Source organism: Grampus griseus (genome assembly GCF_964374135.1).
Source record: "Grampus griseus genome assembly, chromosome: 2".
Taxonomy (NCBI): Eukaryota; Metazoa; Chordata; class Mammalia; order Artiodactyla; family Delphinidae; genus Grampus; species Grampus griseus.
In genome coordinates, this window is record NC_139018.1 from 143,014,796 (window position 1) to 143,035,385 (window position 20,590).

At 46.5% G+C, this 20,590-nt stretch overlaps 1 protein-coding gene across 1 annotated transcript in view; it reads left to right on the forward strand.

Moving 5' to 3' along the window:
• TMC3 (transmembrane channel like 3) overlaps nt 1–20,590 on the forward strand; it is a gene marked incomplete at its 3' end in the record, with an annotated part of 44,325 nt that overhangs the window by 13,539 nt on the left and 10,196 nt on the right. Inside the window, exons 5-17 of the mRNA XM_082649559.1 lie at nt 104–210; nt 1,240–1,338; nt 1,435–1,577; nt 4,111–4,258; nt 4,965–5,008; nt 8,760–8,907; nt 10,514–10,623; nt 13,338–13,416; nt 14,677–14,922; nt 15,776–15,904; nt 16,202–16,269; nt 17,981–18,109; nt 20,052–20,162. Coding sequence (XP_082505685.1) covers nt 104–210; nt 1,240–1,338; nt 1,435–1,577; nt 4,111–4,258; nt 4,965–5,008; nt 8,760–8,907; nt 10,514–10,623; nt 13,338–13,416; nt 14,677–14,922; nt 15,776–15,904; nt 16,202–16,269; nt 17,981–18,109; nt 20,052–20,162 — 1,561 coding nt within the window. The remainder of the gene's footprint in view (nt 1–103; nt 211–1,239; nt 1,339–1,434; nt 1,578–4,110; nt 4,259–4,964; nt 5,009–8,759; nt 8,908–10,513; nt 10,624–13,337; nt 13,417–14,676; nt 14,923–15,775; nt 15,905–16,201; nt 16,270–17,980; nt 18,110–20,051; nt 20,163–20,590) is intronic.

Genomic DNA, 20,590 nt, shown 5'->3' on the forward strand with positions numbered 1-20,590 from the left:
AGTCTATGTCCTGCTGCTGTAAGAAAAATTACAGTGTTGCTTTACAGAGAACTTCTTACACTGGGAGGATTTTCTATAAACCGTTCTCATTATCTTTCTTTAGGTCATTTTGGATCTGGTGTTGCCTCTTATTTCATATTCTTGAGATGGTTATTTGGAATTAATATTGTGCTCACGATTATGACAGGTGCTTTTATTGTCCTTCCAGAGGTAAGAACTATTTCCGGTGAGTTTAAAAGTGCCATTTGTTAAAAAGTAGAGACGTTTAGAGCCATTGCATTAGACAACCGCACTCATTATCCTCATGGGAAGGATAATCTGTGTGTGAAAATAGGAAAATAGGGCCTGGCAGGGCTTCCCTGGTGGCGCAGTGGTGGAGAGTCTGCCTGTCGATGCAGGGGTCATGGGTTCGTGCCCCGGTCCGGGAAGATCCCACATGCCGCGGAGCGGCTGGGCCCGTGAGCCATGGCCGCTGAGCCTGCGCGTCCGGAGCCTGTGCTCCGCAACGGGAGAGGCCACACAGTGAGAGGCCCTCGTACCGCAAAAAAAAAGAAAAAAAAAAAAAAAAAAAGGGCCTGGCAAACCTTTTCAGCAAAGGGCCAGAGAGTAAATATTTTAGGCTTTGTGGGCCGTATGGTTTGTCACAACTTCTCAAATCTACTGTGAAGTACGAAAGCAGCCATAGATATTAGGTAACTAATAAGTGTGGCTGTATTCTAATAAAATTTTATTTATAGATACAGAAATTTGAAGTTCCCATCATTCTTATGTGTCACAAAATACTACTCTTCTTTGGTTTTTTTTTTCCCAACCATTTAAAAATGCACAAACCAACCTTTGCTCTCGGGCCACACAAAAAGTGGCGACAGGCTGGATTTGGCTTATGGGACAGTCTGCAGACATTGTGTTAAAATAAAAACCACTTCTCAACTAAAATTTATCCTTGTAAAGTAAATGGGGCCATGTCCCATGCCATTCTAGAAACCCAGTGGCTTCAGTCATCCACCCATAGAAGCCACGTCCAGCCTAGAGAGAGTACACCCAGACAGGCCCCGATCAGGCAAAAAGAAAATCTGGCCACTCATGATTAATGTCTCATCCATGAGTATCAAGGAGAATCCACCCCCTAGGGACCTCATATGTGCAGCATCTTCAGAGGTGCATGGAGATCAGTGGCCCCTTTTCTTCTGGTCCCTTCCCACCCAGAGGACCGTGTGACATCCTTTCCTCTCTCACCAGCTCATTGCAGGCCAACCCTTTGGAAGCACAGCCAGCAAGACCATCCCCAAGGAGCACACTGCATCTGCCCAAGATCTGGACACCGTCTGGTCCCTGGGGGTGAGGTTCAGGCTTGGCCACACTTTTGTCTCGAGGCGGGTGGTGAATGTTCTGGGACCTGGGAGTCAGAAGTGACACTGAGTGCTCTCTTTGCAGGGTTACCTCCAATACTCAGTCCTCTTCTATGGCTACTATGGCAGTGAGAGAAGGATCGGGAGGGCTGGCTACCGGCTGCCCTTGGCCTATTTCCTGGTGGGGATGGCAGTGTTTGCTTACAGCTTCATCATTCTCTTAAAAAAGTATGTCTGTTCAGTTTCTCAAAATACATGCCAAAATGATACATACGATCTCATTTCATCTTGTCACTCACCTTGTAAAGTCAAGGCCATTTTCCAGATGAGGAGACCACAGATAAAAGAGATAAATGCTCATTTTAACCGACACTGATTGAACACTTGAAGCTTTGTGCCAGGTTCTGTGTTGGGTCTGGAGAGACAAGAATCAAATAGACTTACCAGGTAACATCAGTTTAGACAATGTAGATGTTACTGACCAGGGTTCCTGGCCTTCCCCAGCCAATAGAAATTGACTAGAGGCCAGACAAGAAATTCAGGCAAGGCCTTACTAGGGCCCCTTCTGCAGCAGCAGGGAGCAAAAGCAAACAACAGGTTCCCTTGCTCCCTGAAGGGGGGCAAGCTTGTTTGTTATATGGGGTGCGGGTAGGGGTGTGTCCAGGTGTCAGGCCAGAAGGGTGGCTTAGGTGTTTTGCCCACCCCTTAGGTGGTGGTGTGTGCAGGGGTCATGCGCAGCCCCCTGCTTTTGCTCCCGACACCCTGTTTTTGCTCCAGGCTCTTCAAAAGTGGCAGTTGGGTTTTTTTGGTCTCTTTGTATCTTTTGGGTCCAGAATTTGCCCCAGCTGCACAAGCACACAGTTATTTTTAGTCCCATACAGTTTCTTTGTATTTTGTTGCTCATGGGGAGGTGTGTCCATGTGCAAACATTGCAGCACTGCAGCAAAGGGTCCCGGGTCCCAGCCTGTCTCATAGGAACTGCACTAAAAGAGAGGTGAACGAGATGGGTTAGGTGACCAGAGGTTGCAGAAAGCAAAGCATCCTCCTTCGACTATTTGTTTGCCTGTGACCTAGTTACAAATTACGTTAAGGCCAGTCTCGTCTGTGTTGTGATGCAGTTCAAACATGTAGTTGGTTATTGAAAGCAGGGCGCAGTGCAAAGAAAGCAGACTGGCTGGGGCCTCATCTGTAAAATGGGCAGGTTGGCTCAGAATATCACCAGGTTCCCTTAAGGCTGTTACATTCTGTGTAGGAGCTAGATAAATGCAGAGTGACAGAGAGGCTCTGAGCCCAAGGAGAAGCGGGCCCCCACCCTCTTGGCTCACCTGCTACTTCCCTCAGATGCGTGTGTACCAGTACGTCTTCATCACACTGCCCCTTGTGGCATCTTTGCAAAGTGCAGGTAGAAGGGGCTGGGATTTAAAAAAGATAGAACAATCATCATCACCATCGTCACCATCATCAAACAAAGACCTAGGGAGATGCACAGTGACTTGAGGACCTTCAGTTCCCATGAAGCTTTCCAGCTTAGCCTCTGGATGGCCTCAAGACCCCATGACCCCACCTAGAACACGGGCTCTTTGCGAGATGTTACAATTTAAGAGACAAATTGATGTCAACTCGGGAGCAGGAAGTATGGATGGACAGAGTAGTAAAAGCTTCTAACAGGAGAGATGGTCTAAAAGACAGGGAACTTGCACCCAAGGAGGGATCGTGACCCCTGCCTTCCCATACACCTGAGGGAAAGTCGTGTTAGGGAGGGATCCGAAGTGCTTCTGCTTGGTGAGGTGGGGTAGTTACTTCAATGGGCAGGGGCTCCAAGGAGATGGATTCAGCTCAGAGTAAAGACTTTGGTTTCACAATCACAGTCGCACAGAGATGCAGTGGATGCACACACCTTCAGGGACTTCCTGACCTCCAGTGACGGGAGAGCTCGTGCACCGGACTCACCCAAGAATTTGCTGTTTTCACACTGTTCAAAGCGGTTGGCTGAGGACGCAAGCCAGGAGAGGGGCTGAACCCAGCCGGCACTCTGCTTGCCCACATCCAGATGCGGCTCCTTGCTCTGCGTGGACTCGCAGCAGCCCCCTAGTGGCTGAACCTGCTCCTGACACTGTTCTTACATGACCCTTTCTGGTCCTTTTTTATAAAAATTTTTATTGGGGTAGAATTGATTTACAATGTTGTGTTAGTTTCAGGTGTACAGCAAAGTGAACCAGTTATACATATACATGTATCCACTCTTTTTTAGATTCTTTTCCTATATAGGTCATTATAGAGTACTGAGTAGAGTTCCCTGTGCTGTACAGTAGGTCCTTGTTGGTTAACTATTTTATACATAGTAGTGTGTCTATGTCAATCCCAATCTACCAATTTATCCCTCTCCCCCTTACCCCCCCATAACCATAAGTCTATTTTCTACATCTGTAACTCTATTTCGGTTTTGTAGATAAGTTCATTTGTAGCCTTTTTTTAGATTCCACATACAAATGATAGCATGATATTTGTCTTTCTCTGTCTGATTTACTTCCCTTAGTATGATAACCTCTATTTGCATCCCTGTTGCTGCAAATGGCATTATTTCATTCTTTTTTATGGCTGAGTAATATTCCATTGTATATATGTGCCACGTCTTCTTTATCCATTCAGCTTTTGATGGACATTTAGGTTGCTTCTATGTCCTGCCTATTGTAGTGCTGCAAGGAACATTGAGGTGCATGTAACTTTTCAAATTATGGTTTTCTCTGGTTCTTTTTTGCAGGATGGCTAAGAATTCCCGCATGAGCCTCGCCAGCGCGTCCAGTGAAAACTACACATTCTGCTGGCGGGTGTTCTGCGCCTGGGATTACCTCATTGGAAACCCAGAGGCGGCAGAGAGCAAAACCGCTGCCATCGTGAACAGCATCAGGGTGAGTAAGCGAGCCTGTTCAGGCTGCCGGGAGTCAGGGCTCTGCAGATCACAGCCTTCACAGCAGGAGCCGCTGGCCCTCTGCTGGGAGAGTCAGCGTGGTCTCCTTCCCACGGTGCTCACAGACCAGGGCAGTCACGGTCTGCACCGAGCCGTGACATACTGTGCCTCCAACAGGCACCAAACAATCTGATGGTGTACTGGAGAAAAATACGGGAACGTCTCTTTTTTTTTACTTTCATCCTTCTAAAATTTCAGTGTGTGTATCTTTGTTCATTTGCGTAATGGATTGCTACCGTGTTGCGTGTACATAACTTGTAAATGAATAAATACATATATGTGAGGGATATAAGCTTTTAGTGTTACCTTAGAAGATAATGCAGTCAAAGGCATTCGGAGACCTGGATCTACTGAACAACACAGACAGTTCAATGGTGCCCCCTTTTGAGAAAAAAAATGATTTAGATCATTTCAGTGACCTAAATAATTTACTCCTTCCCCTCTTTTTCCCATTCCCCAATTTCCTTTGTTATCTATCTATTATCATATAAAGCACTGATATCAATAGAATCTTATTGGATGGAGTCTAGACATTGAAGTTATGATGAAAAATACTGGATAAGTCATTTCTTTCATAAACTATTTCTGAATATTTATGATTAACGATGATGCTAAGCTTTTGATACCATATGTGTCTTTCTTTAAAGGAGGCTATACTGGAAGAACAGGAGAAGAAGAAGAGCAAAAACCTGTATGTATGAAGACTCCCCATCCTGAATTCATTGATAAGCTGTTTTAATTTAGTAGAAAAATCACCAGACTAGATCTCATTTTCACACCTTTTCAGGCAGTTCTTCTCCTTAAAGCCTGTCCTTCTGGTAATGTGGAATGTGGGAACCCCATAATTTTTCAATAGCAGTATTTCGGAGTTGTTCCTCCTTCCATGGATCCGGCAGTAGAGTGAGAGGTCTGAGGCTGACCAGCTTCCTGTTCTTTTATTTAGATAATAAAAGATTTTTTTAGCACCAATTTCTAGTTTGTTAAACTAAGCAAAGACTAATTTTATTTAGCAACGAACCTCTGAAGTCCTAGGACACAAGTAGTATCCAATGCTTGTCGACAAAACTTCTAAAGTGACTTCTCGGGTTTGGAGTTCTTCTCAAGGTTGTGAGGGCTTCCTTGGTGAGGGTGAGGCCCTTTGGCCACAGAATGGACGACACAGAAAGGCGATGACCCAGTCCTCCTGGGCCAGACACGCCTGCTCATCCAATATCCTCACTGGTTCTTTTTTTTAAATTAATTTCTATTGGAGTATAGTTGCTTTACAATGTTGCATGAGTTTCTGCTGTGCAGCAAAGTGAATCAGTTATAGGTAGACATATATCCTCTCCTTTTTAGATTTCCTTCCCATTTAGATCACCACAGAGCATTGAGTAGAGTTCCCTGTGCTATACAGCAGGTTCTCATTAGCTATCTATTTTATATACAGTAGTGTGTATAAGTCAGTCCCAATCTCCCAGTTCATCCCACCCTCCCTGCCCCCTTGGTAACCATACGTTTGTTCTCTACATCTGTCACTCTACTTCTCCTTTGCAAATGAGTTCATCTCTACCATTTTTCTAGATTCTACATATAAGCGATATTATACGGTATTTGTTTTTCTCTTTCTGACTTACTTCACTCTGTATGACAGGCTCTAGGTCCATCCTCACTGGTTCTTTAAGCCCCATGATTAGTTCCTACAGTGCAGAAAGCCTGTCCCGGGGAGTGCTGGAGACCTGGGGAGTGGAGGAAACACCCAGCCCCCGAGAGGAAGCAGGGTGTCGTGGTGGGAAGGATTCTCCACAGGGTGTCAGAAGATGGATTCTAGCCCTCTCTTCGTCATTAACTTCTATGACCCCGAAACTCCCTTGACTTTTCCGGGCCTCTAATTCCTCACTTATGAAATGAAAGGATGGGACTCCATCCGTGCTTCTCAGAGGAAAGAGAGCGCCCACCCACATCAAAGGGGCACTGCAGACGCAGACCCCTTTGGCGCCCACCCTGATTGACTGAATTAACGTCTCTGGGAGTGAGAGACAAGGCTCCACATCCTTAGCAGGTCTCGCAAAGCAAAACTCAAAGGAGGTTTTTATGTTCCCTCAAATTTGGAAGCTCCTGCCGTCCTAAATGCATTCCAGTTAAAAAACGTCTCATTCAATGATTCATTATTACAAACAAACAAATCAGCAAGGAACCGAATTCTCATCTCTCTTCCATGCACAAATCCTGAGTCCTCCTGATTCTGTTAAAACTTGAGGAAAATAGATGTGTAAGAGGTATTCTGGGATATCCAGGATATTATAACAGGAGGTGGAAGGAAGAGGGTGGAGACAGGGGAAAACTGGCATGTGACTGCCTACTTCCCCCGCAAGCCCATCACGTGCATTTTCTGGTGTAATTGCCACAAGGACCAACAGTGCTGGAGGCGGGGAGGGGGAACCAGAGATGCAGGACCTGCCTCAGGGACCACGTGGGTAGCATGACCTTACAAATGATGACAGGGTGATCTGGGGACAGGAGGAAGTGAAGAAGCACTAAGGTGGTGTTAATGGACCTCACTCTCAAGGCTTCCATCTCTGGTGCTCTGACGCCGTATCTAAAGCTCTCCTCTGCCAGAAGACAAGGTGACACTTAGCATTCCATTTGGGAGTGAGTTTCCTCATTGCGCAGAGGAAAGGCTAAGATCCGTGCAGAGGGAGATGCTGTGACCTGCCCAAGGTCACCCAGAGGGTGGGGAGCGGGTGGTACACCCCTCGCGTGCCCCTCCAAATCCTCCTGGCCACACCTCTTTCTCCAGCCCTTGATGCCAGGCAGGCTGTGCAGGCTGCCACCGGCTGCACACGTGCCCCTCAGAGCCTCCACTGGTACCCATTGCTCGCTGCCCAGGGCTCCTCTGAGGCTGCAGTGTGGGGCACCCACAAGATCCCAGTCCACACGTGTTCATGCAACCGAAAGACTGGGTGCAGCACTGGGAGTCAGTGCTCTGGAGTGGCCCTTGACCACCAGGGAACAGGAGCTGATGGAAAACGCTCCGCATTTTCACCCCGGCCAGGCATTTCTGAGATGCCACCTCACAGGCCCCTCAGACGGCCCTGCAGCCGCCTGCCCTCTGTGGTCTCACTCCCCAGAACTTCACGCACACTTCCTGGCATCACTTCCCAGAAAAACTCGCAAACACACCTTTGCCTGAGGTTCTGCTTTCAGGGAAAACGGACTAAGACTGACCCCGAAGTCGGAAGCAGATGCCTTAAAGATAAGTCAATTGGAGTCAGTGAGTTCTCCAGGAAGAGTGGGGTTTTTTCAGTTAAAACTGGAAACTTACTGTAAATGCAGTAAGTCCCCTACATATGAACGAGTTCCGTCCCGAGAGCACGTTCGTAAGTCCAATGTGTTCGTAAGTCCAACAAAGTTAGCCACAATCGGCTCTCTAGTACCGTACTGGAATAGGTTTATCATACTTTTCACACAGATAATACATAAAAAACAAACACAAAGAATAAAACATTTTGACTCTTACAGTGCCGTACCTTGAAAAGTACAGTAGCACAGTACAACAGCTGGCATCCAGGGGCTGGCATCGAGTAAACAGGCAAGAAGAGTTAGTGACTGGAGGAGGGAGAGGAGGTGGGAGATGCTAGAGCTGAAGGATCGTCAGCAACAGGAGACGGAGGGCGAGCTGCGATGTCACTCACGCCTGACGTTGCTGGTACAGGTTCCAGATGCATGTTCGCATCTTTGAAATTTCGCAACTTGAAGGTTCCTATGTAGGGGACTTACTGTAGTAGCAACACGGTTGATTGTAAGAGGCCTTTGGGAAGTGAGACCTGGCGAGGAAAGAGGAGCCCGTGTCCCAGCTCCTTTCTTTACTCCTTCCTCCAGCAAATATTTATGAAGTGCTTCTATGTACTGGGCCTGTTCTAAGAGCTGAGAATACAGCCGTGAAGAAGACTTTTAACAATCGAGCGCTTGCTTTCTAGAGGGAAAAGACAGATAACAAATCCCAAGTAAATACGTGGTATAATATTGAAATCATGGTGTGAAATGAGAGGCAGGATCATTACCTCCCCTCCTTCCTCCCCCTTCCCTCTCCTGAGCACCTGTACCTGAGCTCCTATAACTGAAATGTGCATATGCTACAGGACTCCCATTTTAAGTGGCAAAGCAAACACTGAAGCCCAAATACTCAGACTCCAGAACGTGTGTGTGTGTGTGTGTGTGTGTGTGTGTGTGTGTGTGTGTGTGTTTCAAGCCCCACTGATGCTGGTGGCTTAGATTAATAACTCACTGTTGATCTCTTAGAAAATGAGGAATTCTGGGGGTGGGGGAAGAACACTGATTCTTCAGGGCAGAGAATCCACTTGGCAGTAAATGTCTTCCCATCCTCCACTGGCCTTTTCTGTGCATCAAGGTGCCCTGTGCAGAGCCCGGTATATCGTCCTCATATCTGCCTCTCCCCGCAGGGCAGTGACCATCTGCCTGAGGGTCATCGCCAACATCTTGGTGCTTCTCTCGCTGGCTGGGAGCATCTATCTCATCTACTTCGTGGTGGATCGGTCCCAGAAGCTGGCACAGTCCAAGAAGGAGCTGACGCTCTGGGAAAAGAACGAGGTACCCACACAACAGTAGCTGCCCCTCTGTTTCCTGGGTGTTTCTTAAGTGGGTTCCCTGGAAACATCTCCACGGAAAAATTGCAGTCTTCTTCTTCTAGAGCACGGGCTGCAAGAGCTTGGAGCCAGAGTGGCAACACCCGGCCTTGGCTAAATGATTTCACTGGTCTTAATAAGGAAGATTTTGATTCAAAAACACCTTCAGGCATTTGCACAGTCTTTACCTTTGAGTTTTGCTGCTGACTGTGCTTTGCTTTTCTGGCTTCGTGTTCCTTTATATACATGTTTCCAGAAACTGACTTCACCTAGACTTGCATTGGCAACTGCACTGTCTTTCATTGCATGTGTCAAAGTTGACCGTGTGGGGATTATTGAACATTTAGGTGCTTTCCATATTTCTAAATCACAAATAATGCTTCCCAAACAGCCCCACACCAATGGCTTATTTTTTTCTTTTTCTTTTTCTTTTTTTTTGGCGGTACGCGGGCCTCTCACTGTTGTGGCCTCTCCTGTTGCGGAGCACAGGCTCCAGACGCGCAGGCTCAGCGGCCATGGCTCACGGGCCCAGCCGCTCCGCGGCATGTGGGATCTTCCCGGACCGGGGCGCGAACCCGTGTCCCCTGCATCTGCAGGTGGACTTTCAACCACTGCGCCACCAGGGAAGCCCCGGATGGCTTATTTTTTAAAACGCTCTTTCCCCTCCATTTATGGGAATATTCCCATGAATAGAAAATTACCAAGAGGAGGGTTATAAACAATTTTATAATTCTTAATATTTATTGCAAGATTCTTGTCCTGAACACTTGGCTCAATTTACCTGTAAAGATTTGAGTGGTAGAAATAGCACAAATGCTACCTCTCAGACCACTTGTGTGAACATGGTTACCATCCTTGGGATTTAAAAAACAAAGTGGGCAGGCCAGGTGATACTTGTCAATTTATCCTCAATGTACAATAATTTTTCAAAATCTGAGACTGCATTAGGTAATCTCTTTCTATACCTCTTCATGTTTTATGTCAGTTAAGTGGGTTATATATTGATAAATATGGGCTTGTATGTAGATAGATATTTTAAAGGTAAATTCAGAAATTATTTCTTCCTTTAGCTCACACCTCTTGTGTACCAGCTAAGCCTCCTTTTTCATTTGCAGAGAAAGTACATAAGTCCAGAGAAACAAGAGCCAGGCATAATTCTCTAGATAATTAATCTTCCATGTGCAGAAAGAATATTAAATTACCTCTCAGCCTTCCCTTTTCTATTCTTAACAGTTGCAGTTATTTCCTTCTTCCATCCAAGGTAAGGGAAGTAGAAATAGAATGAGATGGTAATTGGAGAAGGTGGCAGAAACTCCAGTAAATCTCAAAAGGCCTGTACGAGTGTCTTCAGATTAAGGAGTGTTCCTAGAAGGGATAGACCCATGGCAAAGTGGCCTTTTGAAAACAGCTCATTAGCCAAGATTTGGGGGAGGTTTTCCATGTAAGAACTGCATGACCCCCTGAATACCCCCCTCCCCGACCAAACATTAGGCTACAGACCAACTATGAGGTGAGGGAGGCTGGGATGCGGGTCCCCGAGGAGCTCAGTGGGGCACACCCTCTCTTGGTAGGTGAGCGTGGTGGTGTCCCTCGTCACCATGCTGGCACCGTCAGCCTTTGACCTCATCGCCGCCTTGGAGATGTACCACCCACGGACCACACTGCGCTTCCAGCTGGCAAGGTACCGCCACCCCGCTGGGAAATGGCTTGTTGTGGGTTACCTGTCCGGCCACCCACTGTGGGAACCCAGTCCCTCGGGAACCAGGGCTTGCTTTGTTCCCCCCAAAACTTAGCACAGGACTTCCCCTACGGCTGTATCTCAAGAAACTCAGGGGACCACAAGAGAGAATGGTGGGAAGAAGGGGGAAGAGGAAGCAGGGAGAGAGGAGGGGGCTGGAGAGGATGGACCAGGAGGACAGGATGGAAGAAACGGGTGAAAAGGTGGTGATGAGAACAAGAGGAGGAAGAGGAGGTGGGAGAGAGGGAGGGGGAGGGCGAGGGGAAGGGGGAGAACAGGCAGAAAAAGCAGATACAAGAGAAAGAGGACCAAGAAGATGATGGACAGTGTGCCGTGTATCGCTCACGTTGGGTCCCTCAGTGGACTGACCGTGAGAGGTGAGAGACCCATGCTGTCTTTCCAGACGCGAGATGAACATCGTGCTTTGCTAATAATTCCCCAAAGCGTAGACTCAAAGCGGTTCTTGTAAGTCAGGGAGCCTCGGGCATCAGGGCTGTGCTGGGATGATCAGTGGGTGTGAATACAGGTGGTTAATGCAGATGTGAGCACAGCAGGCGGGGAGTAGGGGCGGGGGAGGGGGAGGTCAGAGGGGCCAGCCCCCTGAAACCACACTTCTTCTCTAGCACTGGCATCATCACTGTCTTCCCGAAAAATCCCCGTCTCTGTTAGGGTGACTGTCGCAGAGGGTGGCACTGTCCGAGCCCCGCTGATTTACCTCCCATCCCTCCCGGGTCTACAGTGTTTGGTTTGTGCTTTCTCTTGTAATGCTTGATCACGTTCCACAGAACAAATTTCCCACAGAGCACTTTGGGAAGAATGGCTGTCATTCAGGAGTCGGCAAATGTTTTCCATAAAGGACCAAATAGTAAATCTTTTTGGTTGCGCGGGTCACACGGTCTCTGTGGCTCAACTCTGAGGTTGTAGCACAAAAGCAGCCACAGACAATACATCATCCGAAGGGTGTGGCCGAGTTCCCTGCAACTTTATTACAAAAATAGAAGAGGGCAGGGTTTGGCTAAAAGGCTGTAGTTTGCCACGATCTTGAAGTCCAACTGTCACTTCAGAGATAGAAAAACATCACTCGAAAGATCAAGGGGTGTGTGGAAGCCCCTCACCCAGGGTAGCTCTGGAAGGCACTCCCAGCCCCCCAGGCTTGAACCCTGGTCTCTGTGCTCTGCTCGGCACCTCCTCTGTTGACCTAGGAGAGAGCAGTGCTGTCCTCAGCAACTCCCTCACGGCAGGCACTGGGGAGGATCAATTCTGTGACTGCATTTGGTCTAACAGCAGTCCTATTATACAGATTGGCCTCGTTATTCTCGTTCAAAACTAGAGAAACAGGGGCTTCAAGAGACTTGCCCCTGATGAATTCAGGCTAATTCTAGAAATAAGAGTAGGATATATGACTTTAGTTCCACTAACTCACTCACCAGCCTCTTCAGGGCACAGTGAGAACCAGAGCCATGCGATACGAAGACGACAGAAGGTTAAATTCTCTCGGTCCTTCCTTCAGCCAACAAGTGCCAAGTCGACTCTGAGGGTCCTGCCCTGTGTTAGGTGAAGACAGAGATAGAAAGGGAAGCTGAAGGGAATCCCTCCACAGTGCACAGGGAAAGCCAAGATGAGTCAGAATGATGCCCCCGGAGGTGTCCTAGCCCCTGTTTCCCTGCTCACTCCTGCACACTGGTGGCCACAGGTGGTAAACTCTGCACCTGAGGAGATGAAGGCCTGTGGGGATGGGCGACTCAAAGTTCCAGTCATCTGAAGTCTTTTCCTCATGTTAAATCTGCTTTCTCTTTTTCACCAACTGGCACTGGCTTCATGATTCTCCAAGTGCCAACCACTGTCCTGTGAGAGATTTGTAAACCTGCCATTTTCCTTTCTCATCTCATTTTCCCAGACATGTTTCTGTTAAGACCCAAGGCTGCAGCCTGGGAAACTCCATGACGTGTTTCCCCAAACCTTCCAACTCCGGGGAAACGGGCATCAAGTCTTGGATCACTGGCTGATAGAGGCTGCTGCGGGCAGGTACCATCTGCTCAAGGTTGCCCACCTGTGAGCAGGTGTAGACGTGCCCACAGCCCCTCACTGATTCAGCCCGTCTGACAGGTTCAGCCTGTATTTCAGAGCCAGACCACTGAGATCCTGAAATCTCACCTGCCTCTTTTTAACTGTGTGAACCCGAGCAGGTGACTTAAGGCCTCCCCATGTTCAATACCCTTGTCCCTTAAGTGGGGGTTATAATAATATGGACCTCACAGGCGAGACTCAAATGAGATAATGCCTGGAAAATCACTTTATAAACCAGAAGACAGGACAGGACATGGATAATTCACTCTACACTTCAGAGCCCCACTTCCTGAGCTCACACACTGTCTGCTATCCCAGCGGCTCTGAAATACTGATCCAGAGATCGGCTACAGTGGAATCACCTGGTAAGGAGATAAAAGGATTCCCAGACCCCATCCAGACCTCTCGAAACAGTGTAGATTCTGGAATTCTGTATTTTGTTTTAATGCCCACAGTCTGATTCTGAAGGAAACCAAGTGTGGCAACCAGCAACTGTCTTAGCCAAAACATGGTGGTCACTCCCAAATTGTGGTCAGTCTAGAACCATGGAGTGGTGGTCTGGTCATTCAAGGTGGGCTTGTGGCTTTCAGGGTCCTTGTGCTGTACCTGGGAAATCTCTACAGTCTGATCATCGCCCTCCTGGACAAAGTTAACAGCATGAGCACTGAGGTGAGTGCTCCGTCCTGGGGACGTGCCCAGCCAACCACTGCCCCCCCCACACCACACACACATACACACACGCACATACACGCATATATACACACACACATACACACATATATACACATATACAGACACACAAAGACACACACATATACATACACAAACACACGCACATATACACAAACACACGCACATACACACACACATATACACATGCACACACACACATATACACATACATATTGAATACATACATATATACACATATGCACACACACACACACACATACACACAGATACAGAGTCATCATCAGTGTTGTCAATATCACTGCTAGTATTTGCACTCTGTTCATCATGTTCAAAAATCAGTTCATTTGTGGTCTTCTCAACAGAGGATAGGAAATTTAGTCTCATTTCCAAGATAAAGAAACTGAGGCCAGAATTTATGGCTAGTCGGTGACAGGGCTGGAATGAAAACCTGGTTCTCTTGACACTCTTTGCTGGAATTCCATCAGGAAAGGTTATCAACAGCTATTGTAAATGATCCCAGGAGAATGGCAGACCATGGGACTAATTTTCACTTAGAAAATCAGGAGAAAATAAATATCTTATGGAGAGCAGTTCAGAGCAGGCCCCACCATCCCAGCCTAGGGTAGTTTTGGAGGTCATTTTAAACCTGCCCCACCTGTGAGGTGATCCCAAAATGGTAGGGGAAGAGGAGGCAGGGAGTAGGAGGCTTCTTCAGGGTTGTTTGCCCAAGCCATACCTTCCTAGCATCAAATCCTGCTGCTTATAAGATAGAAGAGGCCACAGGGAGAAATGGTTCTGCATCAGGACTTTGATGTTGCGTAGACTGGGTCCTTACCTGCCACTTCCCAGCAACATGACCTCGAGCGTTTGACTTCAACTAGCTGAGCTTCTGTCCCTTCATCTGTAACATGGAATAATCATTCTTACCTGACACTCTTGTGAGAATGAGAAATACAACATGCTGTAACCTAGGACAGGCTCTGACACTTTACTAGGGACTAATCAATGCTGTTCATTACAACTCTATGTTCGTTACTGGACCAACTCTAGTCAAGTGGCTATCAACCAAGCTAGAGATAGTGAGAGAGAGAGACAGAGAGTCGGAGACAGAGAGAAACAGAGATAAAGAAAAAGAGATTATTCCCAAGCAATGCAGTGATATCCTTGGTGTTCATGATGGATTCTTATTTACACATAACTGGACAACCTTTTCTTCTTCCTTCCCTCTCTCCACAGGAAACTGCTCCCCCCAATAGCACAACTCATTGGATAGATTCTACCATCTTCTTTGTCACCAGGGCAGCCCCTGGAGAAGAGAAGTGGTCCACGCCTGGGCCTGGGATAGGGCTCAAGAGAAACAGCACTTGGGCCCTGGAACAAGCCAATGTTCTGACTCACACCTCGCCTCTCTCAGAGGCCAACAAGACCACTGCTTCCACCCAGAGTCCGCAAGGCCAATGCTGGGAGACATACGTTGGACAGGTGGTTCCCTCGTTCCCTTATAAAGCCCTTTCGTGTCCATTTCATCACTTAATTCTAGCGACTTTCTGAAGTGTCATTATCTCTATTTTATAGAAAAGGAAAATAAAGTTCAGTGGAGGATTAGGATTTTCCAGGTCTCAAAATGAATTATAATCAGTGTAAGGACTCAGGTAGTCTTAACGATGTGCTTGACCCTGTTCTAAGTGCTTAGTCTAGAATCTTATTATCATCCTTAGAAGCAGAGATGAGGAAACTGAAGCACTAGAGTTTAAGTAACTTGCCCCAAAACACAGACAGTAAAAGAAGAATGACGGGGACTTCCCTGGTGGTCCAGTGGTTAAGACTTAGCCTTCCAATTCAGGGGATGAGGGTTCGAGCCCTGTTCGGGGAGCTAAGATCCCACATGCCTCGCGCCAAAAAAACAAAATATAAAACAGAATCAATATTGTAACAGATTCAATAAATACTTTAAAAAAGATCCACAGCAAAAAAAAAAAAAAAAAAAAAAAAAAAGCAGAATGAAGCCCTAAACCGAGGCATCTGCTCCAAACTCTGCTCTGAACCCCTCTGCCTTTCACCTTCACTATATCCCATGATAACACCTCAAGTAGTCTCCTGTGGCTCAGAACGATAGACTTTTTCCCTGGCTTTGTGTAAAGCTGGCCTCAGATATCAAAATTCAAATGAACAAATATTTGTTGAGCAGCTATTATGTGCCAGAAATGAAGTCGCCATTGGAGGGGGCCCGGTGGCTCAAGCCATGGGAATGAAGAGAGAAGGGAGGACCCCAAGGAAGAGGTGGACAGTGGGAAGGGCAGGGCGTGGTGGCATCCAAGGACACCTTGTGTTGCAGGAGATGTTGAAGCTCTCCATCATCGACATGCTGTTCACTGTGGCCAGCATTCTGCTCATAGACTTCTTCCGAGGACTTTTCGTTCGGTACTTAAGTGACTACTGGTGTTGGGACCTGGAGAGCAAGTTTGTAAGTAAGATGCCGTGTCCATTGGGGAAGTTCGTACGGCCAGATCCATCCTTTCCTGATGGCTAGGCTGGGAAACTGACATGGCTGAGAGAAAATACGTGAGGGAAGAGGGAAAGGCTGTACAAAGCTGAGTTCCCATTTCTTTCTTACATTTACCATTTGCTGGGATGGCCTCACAGACAATGATCTCTACGTATCTAGGCGAGCAGAGAATTCTGTGTATTTGACTCTAATGAACTGGTTTATGCAAAGAAATTTGGAACGTTTTTTAATGCAGAAGTTTGTTTTCTCTTGTAGCCTGAATACGGGGAATTCAAAATAGCAGAGAACGTGTTACATTTAGTCTACAACCAAGGAATGATTTGGTACGTAGCAAAGCTTCCTGCTGTGCTTACATCTAATCTGGGCTAAGATTTTAATTTACCAAGTCTGGATGGGACATGGCCATAATAAACACAGTCATAAGAGTCAAGAAAGGACATAAAGAGTTTCTAATTGAACTATTTCACATATATAGTAATTTCAGTAATGGTTTTCTAAGCATTTTGCAGAAAGGAATGAGGAAGGAAATAGTCCATTTTTAGGCCACTATCGGTCACTGAAAAACAAACAAAACTGCACAAGAACCAGTAGAATAAGCTGCTGGGGAGGATTGTGGGGAGGCTAGGAGGAGAGGCTCCTGACCCCCGAGGAGGACTTCCATCAGTGGCTGTGTCACAGCTGGGAAGCCTGCCTTCAGCCACCCACTCTCCTTCCGTACTCTCGCTTGGACATTGAGCCCAGGTGCACGGCTATCCCCCAGAAAGATAGACCTAGGGGAGGTCTGCTCACCCAGGGCAGCCCCCAGCCAAGGCAATCATGTTCCTAAAGATACTGAAGGCTGAAAGGGATCATCTGATCGACATGGAGTGTGTGTCCATGGGGACACGGCAGAGAGCTCCCTAACCATCCCTCCATCTCTGGCTTTCCCTACTGGACCACAAAAAGTGCTATTTGTTAAAATACAAGCAAACGACGAAAAAGAAGAAGAACCTGGGTGTCCCATACCTTCAGAAGACACAATCTCTCTTCATAATCATTCAGTAAAATGCAGGAGGAATGGAATATAAAGTAATATCCCTTTACTCAAATTCTGTATTCTTAGAGTCCACTTATTTTGAAAAATATTTTCACAAATACAGTATTAAAAATAATACAAAACATTTACTTAACATTTCTCCATTTTAAATATGAGGAAACTGAGGAAAAGAGAAGCTAAGTGTCTTGCCTGATGTGAGAAACCAAAAGTTTTTTTAAAAAAGCGTTTTACTTATTAAATCTCTCTTTGCATCTATTTTCCTGCTGCTAAATCCAAACTTCGCAAGTATTGTATTGAATAAACATCCAGTATAAGAAGATTTAGCCTTAAAGTCAGAAGATCTGGGTTTCATTCCGTATTTGGCCCTTATTTGCAGGGTAGATATACCTCTGTTTTCCCGGGATGTTATCCCGATCTGTCACTCTCAAAGGTCTCTCAGTTTGGATGATATAGCGTCACCCTTTTATTAGTCTCTGAGCAAATCACCTAATTTTCCCAGACCCACATTTCACGTCTAAAAACTTTGGCTATTTACCCCTCCTTTTATGGTTTCAGAAGGTTAAATGGGCCAAAGTGTGTGAGGATGCTTAGCACAAGGTCCAACAAAAGTAGCTCTGCTCCACATAATGTTGATCAAATCTGAAAGTCAATAATGTATTAACGTAGCCCCACCAACCCCATAGACAGGCAAAATCTAGAGCTTGCCCGAAACCGCAGTTATCCACCATTTGCCTCTTGACCGGAAGAGGGCGTTTCCTTTGCTAAGTGTGAAGAGGCAGGAGACACTTAGCATCCTTGTGCCAAGAGGATACTTTAAAACAGGCTCCCTGCTCATCTGCAGAAGTGACTTGTCTTATCTCCAGCAGGTGGAAGGTTGGGGTCTCAGATCTCCAGGGGCTTCTTCAGTTGTCTAAGCACAGAGTTTAAATCTCAAGCTCTCAGAACCAAGATAGACCAGAGGAGAACAGACGCTAACTGGCCTCCCATTGTGGTTTCAGGATGGGAGCCTTCTTCTCGCCATGTCTCCCTGCCTTCAACGTCCTCAAACTCATTGGGCTCATGTACCTGCGCAGCTGGGCCGTGCTGACCTGCAACGTGCCCCACCAGCAAGTCTTCCGAGCCTCCAGGTCAGTGAGCGTCAAGTCCGCTTCACAGAGAGAACTCACATCACCCACACTCGCCTTAGCCAGAGTGACCTCCAGCAAGGGGGTCTCCCCAACTCCCTGCCTGTCAAAATCTTGTCCGCCCTCCAGTTGCCTTTCCTGCCTGAAGCCATTGTCAATGCCCCACCCCTCAAATGAATCATGACTCTTCTTAAGCTCATGCCACATCTTTTACAACTTTTTAGTGAAGTTTAATAATCATCCAGAAAGGGCACACATCACAAATACCTGGCTTGATGAATATTCACAAACTGAACACAATTCTGTAACCAACCCCCAGATGGAGAAACAGAACAAGAACAGCACCCAGAAGCCCCCTTGTACTCGACACCGGTCGCTACCAGCTTCTAACAGCGTAATTCGTTCCCCCCCGCCACACCATTTTTTACTTGATGTAAATAGAATCACACTCAGTATGACCTCTTTTATTCCTGTCTTCTCAATATTGTGCTTGTGAGAATCACCTCATTGAGGACACCCCCCTCCCCAATTTCTTTATCCATCCTCCTGTGGTTAGCTATAATGAATAACACTGCCTTGAACATTCTCACGCATGTCCTTTGCTGGGTACATACCTAGGACTGCACTTGCTGGCTCACAGGCCACACATGTGTTCTCCTCTAGTAGAGAGCGCCAACTGTTTTGCCAAAGCAGAGGCGCCCTTTCCACTCGCACCAGCATCATGTGAGAGTTCCAGTTGTCCCACAACCTTGTCAACACTTGTTCTTCTCTGTATTTTTCACTTTAGCCATTTTGGTGAATTCATATCACATTTTGAACACCTTGATTAGAACTCATTTATTTTATTTTGACATAATAGTTATTGATGTGGGTGTGTATCTGTATCTTTCAAACTTTTTGACAATAACCAGCATGACAGTGTATTTATCTTTCACCTAGTGACCAGTGTAGATGCATATATTCATATATATGTTTTATATATAATTTATATATGAATGTGTATATTCATTGACATCTATGTAGGCCTATATATAAAAATACATGCATACATATATACACATATACATAACACATACATATAAATGGATACACACATATATTGAGTGTATATATATGTGTGTGTGTGTGTCTATACATATATATAAAGAGAATGTGTGTATATAAACAGAGAAAGTTTTCACAAATTAACACTCACCTATTTAACCACATTGTATGTGCCCTGACATTTCCTGTCCTCTTCTAGTCCAGTCTATTTCATTAGAGAGAGAGAGAGCATGCAGGCTGAGAGTCTCAAGGTGAACAGACCATTCATTCCCTTTTCAGGACTATATACAGGGCCTTGCACACCAAACAGACCTGTGCTGCCCTCGGGGGAAGCCTGGGCAGCCGAGCTTTCAGACCAGCTTAGGGCCCAGGGCCCAGGGCTTACTCAGGCAGACCATTCACCCTGAGCTGCCAGGAGCAGAGCAGATAAGAGGTTGAGAGAGACATCCAAGTAAGAGAGTCAAGAACCGTAACAAAAGAGTCAAACCATCCTCAGACATAGGGGACAAGTTCAAGGCTGGGAACAGGACAGGGAACCACTAGGTAAGGACTCAGCTGGGTGGGGCAAAGGTGCTAAGAGTTTTCCATGAATTGAGTTTATTGTGTGATGGCCATGGGGTCACCTGTCTCTTGGTTTGAGGTGGACAGGTGCTCAGCCAGCTTTTAGTAGATGAACAGGTTGGGCTGGGTGATCCACGAATTCCCTTTGAGCCTCCATTTCTAGTTTGCTAAATTGCCTGTGATCCTATAACAGACCCTTTCCTAGGCAGTGATGGGAGGAGGATTTTTCTGTTTGCAAAGAGTCCGGGCTACAGTTTCTGTGTCGGTTTTGTTTTTTTTTCGGGGGCGGGGCAGCTGGCCAGAGAGTGAACTCAGCGCCTGGCATTTGGTTTCTTTACAGATCCAACAACTTCTACCTGGCAATGCTCCTTTTTATGCTCTTCCTATGCATGCTGCCAACCATTTTTGCTATCGTCCGGTACAAGCCATCTCTAAATTGCGGGCCATTTAGGTAAGTTCTCTTAATTCAGTCCACTCTGCCTGGAGCTACTGACAGCTATAGAGGAAGGACCCCCGCATTGAACTGAATTCTCCTTCTGGCTCACAAAACAGGTCAACAGCAGAGAAAAACTTCAAACTCATGTCTTTTGAATCCAAGACCATTTCCCTTTCCTTGCTAAGCAGGCTGCCCTCAAGTATAATCATCTCTGTGCTCACCTTTAAAAGATACAGCCCACTTCGAATCAAAACGGGAAACGGCATTGCTCCAAGGCTAGAAGGAAATTCTACCTGGTCAATCTTTCCCTTCCAGAACTCAGAAAGCTTTTTATTAAGAAATAGTCCATGTCACTTTCTTTTCTTTCTTTTTTTTTTTTTTTTGTGGTACGCAGGCCTCTCACTATTGTGGCCTCTCCCGTTGCGGGGCACAGGCTCCGGACG